Genomic DNA, 6,184 nt, shown 5'->3' on the forward strand with positions numbered 1-6,184 from the left:
GGGCCTGCACCGCTCCAAGTGAAGCAGGAGGCCCCGGCAACTGAAATGCACTCTAATCGCTTCAGATTTCTCCTCTCACACAAACAGCAGCCACTCCACACCCCATCTGTGTGTGTGTGCTGGTGACCATTAGAGATGTGCATGCTGTGTGTCCTGCCCTCTGTGTGCCAGGACTTTCTCAGACAGTTAATATGAGACTGCGAGACAAAGACAGGTGCAGCAATCAGCATCTTTACAAAAAAAAACACAAAGGTGAACCCCCACATGCGTCAGATTGCTGACTGATTCACAGCAGAATCCATGAGGTCGGTCGAGCTCTATTACAGTCATTAGCCGAGCAGTGGGGAGCAGTTTGATGAGATTTCACGCAACGACGGAGGCTGCTGAGGGTCAATGTTATGATGCCCTGCAGCGGGAGGTGCCACAGCAGCCAGAGGTCCCTCTGTTATTGTATTTACCCCCTCATAATGCTGCTAGCTGCAGGGCCATGTGTGAGGCTGGGAGTCTTCTCTGTGGCACGCCCTGGCACAGCCTGTTGGCATCACCACTCTGCAGATGTCAGGAGGAGGGGGATGTTTCTAAAGTGCTCTTTGTCTCCGTGCATCAGATGTTAGATGTGTTTCACCGCAACAATTAAAGTCACGTGTTGTGTCAAACCTAAAGTATGCCTCTTTTTGTTTGCAGAGGAAGGGTGCCTGCCATACAGTAAACCATCCTTCCCCTCCCCTGGAGGCCACAGCTCCTCTGGCACAGCCTCCTCAAAGGGCTCCACGGGGCCACGCAAGGGCGAGGGTCCACGACAGCCACAGCAGTGGACCGCCACAGAGCACGCTGAATTCCTGGGGACCAACGGACAGGGACAGTACTCGGGAGAGTTATGTGAGTACTGTGTTTGAAGACATACTGCACTGCTTATATAGTCATGTTCTGTAGTGCAGCACTGTGGTGGCTGAGGCTCAGCTTCACTGTAAGATTTTGTGAGGTCACTGAATCTGGCATCTGATGGCTGAGAGATATTAAAGCATCCAACTTCCTGTAATGCGGCAAAAGACTAAACAAACAAGATACATGTTAGTTAGTGAGCTGATGGGCTTGAAGACCAGCTGCAGTCATGTTTTATATAAAATGCTCTGCTTGAAAAAATAAATTGTGTCTGATGTATTTTTCTGCAAAATATGTTTAATTATCTTGTAAAAATCCTCCCAAGAGCTTAGCTAGCTTGAAATGTAGTAATTAGATTAGTAGTAGTAACGCTAATGCAAGCATTATAATGACGGTTACAGCTGTTTGCGCATTGCTAAAGTGGTTGCCATAGGCTACACATAATGATATGCATAGCGTCACCCCGTCCATTAACGGGATTGGCTCCTTAGGTTTGTGACGTCTCAAACCTGCCAATCTGAAAGCGTGTTGTTCAGCCTGTCCTTGATACACTGCTGTTTAAAAGCAGACAGGCCCAGCCATGGAGATGACTGCTGATGTTGTCCCTGATATGTCTTGTAGCACATGAAGAACACCACATGGAGACGTTTACAAGGTTAAACACTTGATTTCCACTGGAGGGGAGCTTTAATAGTTTTTAAATGTAGAAAGAGCCAGGCTAGCTGTTTCCAGTCTTTTAGATAATATTTGTTCAGCTTGTTTAGCTGCACATCTATCCTGTAAATGTGTCCCCTGCTCTCTCTGAAGTATATTGAGAGCTTAGTTAGTTCAACTCCTTGTGTGTGTCAGCAGTTAATTCTTATTAATGCTAACCTAAGCGAATCCCGGCTCTGGCTCAGTAATGCACAGACATGAGATTGGTATCACTTTTCTCATCTTACTCTTGGAAATAAAGCGAAAAAGCACATTCCCTAAAACTGATTAACTATTTCTTTAAATAAAGGGTCGTCAGCGTTTCTCATACTTGCCTCTTTTTTCCCTCCTTGCTTCCTACAGAGTGATCTGCCTGGGATGTGAACTGGAGTAAACCCGGTCTGTCCTCTAAGAAGAACGACGCCCCTCCCTCTCCGGTTGGGGAAACGAACTTTGTCCTTCTCTGGGTGTCCTCAGAGGGGAGGAGAGCTGCAGAGGCGGCGACAGAGAACCGCAGTGTCACAGAACTGTAAATGCGATGTATAGACACAGACATACTGTACATCTCACTATGTTTTCGTCCTCAAGAAAATATTTTCCACCTCCTACCTTACTGTAATTTTCTTTTTGTTAGAAAAAGGCAAGTAAAAAAAAAAAAGAAAACATCTATATGAGAACTTTTTCTGGTAACTGTCCTCGAGGGGGGGCGGGAGGGGGGCGGGGTTTGTTTCCTGTAAATATATTCTTTGAGTTGTCGTTGCATTGCTATGCAAGCCTGATTCAGTTTGAGCTTTTGATTTCCAAACAGGAACAGTCGGTTTTATCTGGTCATTTGTATTATATGTGAATTGAGTGGCTGTTGTGCCATAAAATAATTGTTTTATAATCCATTGTTTGTTAATAGTTACCATTAATTATTATCATTATTATTATTAATTATTGTTTTTGCACTGCAATTTTTGGTGATAAGCACAAAAACATAGCTCCTGCTGACATGAAGAACCGGAAGAATATGTGAAGAGGAGTTTCTGTACTGTAAAGTAAAGAGAAGAAAATTATATACTAATGTACAGAGAGATATTAAAGAGTAAGGCTTTGCTCAAGACAGCGACAAGGAAGGCACCCATTTCCATAGGTGAGACTCGTTGGGTGGCAGAAAGACGAGGTGTGGGAGTCTGAAGGGCAGATGTGAGGCTGGAAGACGTGGGCACAAAGCTGAAGCTGACCGAGCTGATTATTTAATTCCTAATTCACAGACATTTAGCGCTCGTTGTTTTGGACATCGTTCGCCTGCAGACTGAGGGAGTTTATTTGTATTATTTTTCTACAACGCTCTCCGAGCATTTCAACTTCCGTTTGTATGATTTACTGCCTGAATAATTTAGCTACACTGAGTTTACGCTCCTCGTTAAGTATAACATAAACCAGTCTGTCCTCGTGCTGTTTGCAGCCGGAGCACTTACAGATTCATGATTATTTTATCGCCTTAACAGGTAAACACACATCACACAGGAGTGTTTCTTGTCGTTAGTAACAATTAGACTCCCTAACCTTCCTTAAATATCGGTGGAGCAACATAATTTGTTTACATCTTTTATGTTTGAAATTTTATGTCTTTAGTTGCAGCCATTTGAATAATGTTTGCTTTTTGGAGCACTTACACTTTTATGTTTTTATGTGATCATCCAAGAAACATTTGATGTGTTCGGTCCAGCTAAGTGCTGCTAAAAATCGGATTGCTCTAACGGTCGGTGCGACGCACTTTGATCAGCACAGTGTGAAGAAACAGATTGACAGTGTAGCTTCGAGTGATCAGACAGCAAAGGGACAACGGGGTAAAGCCTTGTATATTAGCGAGCAGGTCGCACTGCCTCCATGTCGACAGCCACAGTGTGGAGCAGAACACTTTCTATCCGCCTGACCGCCACAAAAACACACAAGTATCATCCGCCGCTTTCGACTTCTCAGCCTCTGAATCTCAATATTCGTCCGATCAGACAAACTTTTTATTGGTTGTCCTTTTTTAAATGAAAAGCTTGTTTCTTTGTATGCCTTTTATGGACTCCAAACGCTGCTTACAACAATGTTTTCAATATTAATGTTCAGGATTTTTGTGGTTCGATGACTGTTTGTTTTTGTCTTTTTTTTGTACTGCTAATGTTGATAAAGGGGGGTGGAAACTAAAGGCCGTCAGATGCTGTTGTACTGTTGTCGTCATGCCATCGTCATCTTTGATCATCCACCCAGTGGCCAGTGTTCTGGAAATGAGGTGCAAAGAGTATCTCAGGTTATTTTACATTCTGGTGGTGTTTATGTATGTGTATATATGTGTATATATCCATACGCATCTCCACTTGACTATGCCATTCCGTTCCATTGACAGAAGTATCCCTCTCATGTCTGTCGTCCCCTCTTTTCTTTCTGCTGTGCTTTAGATTCTGAGTAACACGTGCTGGTTCCTCCACCTTAAGACAAGATGTCAGTAAAAGAACATACCAAATTAAGATTGATATTTCTAATGTCTAATGCGTTCTCGTGTCTCTTTAATACCCATTGTTTTCTTTTCAAATCACAGTGTCGTTTTGTATTTATTAAAATGATAATAAAAGTATATTGTGAAATATGCATAAAGATTCGTGGAATATAAGATGTGTTTTTTGTTCCTGGTAAAGTTTGCTGTCAGAGGCGAGCAGCGAGGCCGCGAGGAGGTGATGATAGGAGGCGCACGGCGGCGAAATGCCGGGGTCAGTAGTCGTCCGAGTCACTCTTCGTCCTGCATGTTCACCGCACTGCTCCTCTCGCGTCCAAACTGAAGAAAACCTTTTTGAACACAAGGAGCAAAAACGCTCACAATTTGCTTGTCGAGACAAAGGAGACGAGGTCTTTTTGGAAGGATGGAAGTTCTTTGGCTTTCCCTCTTTTGTTCATTTTCTCAATATTGTTGATTCTTTGTAGCCTCTCTGTATGTTGCCTTTTTGCTATAAAAGAGGATTAAAAACGACAAAAAGAGAAAGTTGTTGGGTGAAGTCTTTCTGTACAGTGCGGGGTGAGGAGACGCCCCGATCCAATGCCATTTCTACAGTACACTCTGCTTTTGTTTCCTTTTCTGTAAACCACCTTCTGTATTCACTTGCATGTCCTTGTCCAAGAAGAGAGTGGATCGAGAAAATAAACTTTTACAGTCTCATTCCCATGTCCTGTAAGATAAATCCATGTTCTTTTATTTCCTTGTACCTGGATCAATATCAAATAAAATATTTTTGAAAAATGAAAAAGCCTGAAACTCTGTTTCTCCCTGATCGAAAGACTTTAGGAAGACTAGGAAGCTAGTCATTATTGTGTATTAGCTAAAACCCCTAAAGCTTAAAAATGCTAATATGGTGTTGGTGTTTGACTCAGCAGCATTCTGAGCACAAGCGCAGCACAGCCTGCTATGTGTGTGTGTTTTTGGAGCTCCTGACTCAGCTGCTCTTTTCATGTCAAAGCGATCCTTCCTTGATCCTCGTAGAGAAGCAGCTTCAAACACAAATCCAAATCTCCTAAATCACAGAGACGGCCCGCTTGCTTTTAACCCCGTCTCTGCATGGAGCTCACATCATAACTGGATCTATAAAACTGGGAGCAGCTTCTGTATCAGCGTTATGTGCAAACAGACATGAACAAGAATGAGCTTGTTTTTCTGTCTTCATAATCTCCCCATCAAACACTTTACAAGTACGGGGACTGACCTCATGGTAGCAGTTAACATACACACTGTACTAAACTGCGACAAATAGTTTCTCTCCCAGGTGCAGCCCATGAACTCATCTAGTTTCTCCAGGTAATGCTGAAGGCATTGACAGAGCTATTCTGGCCTCTGCTCTGCTCTTAAATGGCGCCCACAGGATCCAGTAGTTCAATGCTTTCGGTGCATATTAACTTACTGTATATCATCCAACGTCACTGGTTCAGTTTGAGCTGGAGACCTCTGTTGCATGTCTTGTATTTGCCTGTGTTGTGTTGAATCTTGTTCCTCTGCAGATGGAGTTTCCCACAGTGGTGCCCTTGTTTTCTGTATGGCTCTTCTGCAAGATCTGCCCCGTTCCCTGCAGTGATTGCTCTGACTCCCAGTGTGGCATCGTGGTGTTCTGTCTCGAGAGTGATAATCTCGAAGATTTTCATGTAAATAAATGTCTGTTAAGTCTCTATCTATCTCTGAATGAGGTAATACAATGGTGATTGAGCTTATGGCCCACTGATGAAAGCCTTTGCATTTGTAGTAATACAGGTGTTTGTGGTGACATTTGCAGATCAAATCACAAGCGGCAATCCAAAGAAAAAGAAACAAATTCGACGCTCAGATGAAGGCAAACACTCTAAAAAGGAAAGCGACCATCAGCGAGGAAAATCAAGAGTTACAACCGTAACAAAGGGAGCCAACCGTGGATGAAGTGTACTCTCGTAATTGCCGTTTATCGCCATTAGAGACGCCAAAGAGAACAAAACTGAAATCTTCGAGATTGAATCTTTAAAACTATAGCTGTCAAATTATACTTTCCACTGCCGACAGCTGGTGCGGTTAAGTGCCATATTCAAGGGGAGATGTAGAGCACTCCAACCGTGGACGTCC

General features: G+C 43.2%; 1 protein-coding gene across 1 annotated transcript in view; it reads left to right on the top strand.

The window, feature by feature from the left end:
* Positions 1-2,260, top strand: part of robo2 (roundabout, axon guidance receptor, homolog 2 (Drosophila)) — a 159,712-nt gene extending 157,452 nt beyond the window's left edge. Inside the window, exons 29-30 of the mRNA XM_069668005.1 lie at positions 685-879; positions 1,939-2,260. Of these exons, the coding sequence (XP_069524106.1) occupies positions 685-879; positions 1,939-1,940 (197 nt within the window). The 3' untranslated portion in view covers positions 1,941-2,260. The remainder of the gene's footprint in view (positions 1-684; positions 880-1,938) is intronic.
* The last annotated feature ends 3,924 nt before the right edge of the window (positions 2,261-6,184 follow it).

This window comes from Semicossyphus pulcher, unplaced genomic scaffold (genome assembly GCF_022749685.1).
Source record: "Semicossyphus pulcher isolate SPU_LCO1_2020_fin unplaced genomic scaffold, fSemPul1.0.p SCAF_19, whole genome shotgun sequence".
Classification (NCBI taxonomy): Eukaryota; Metazoa; Chordata; class Actinopteri; order Labriformes; family Labridae; genus Semicossyphus; species Semicossyphus pulcher.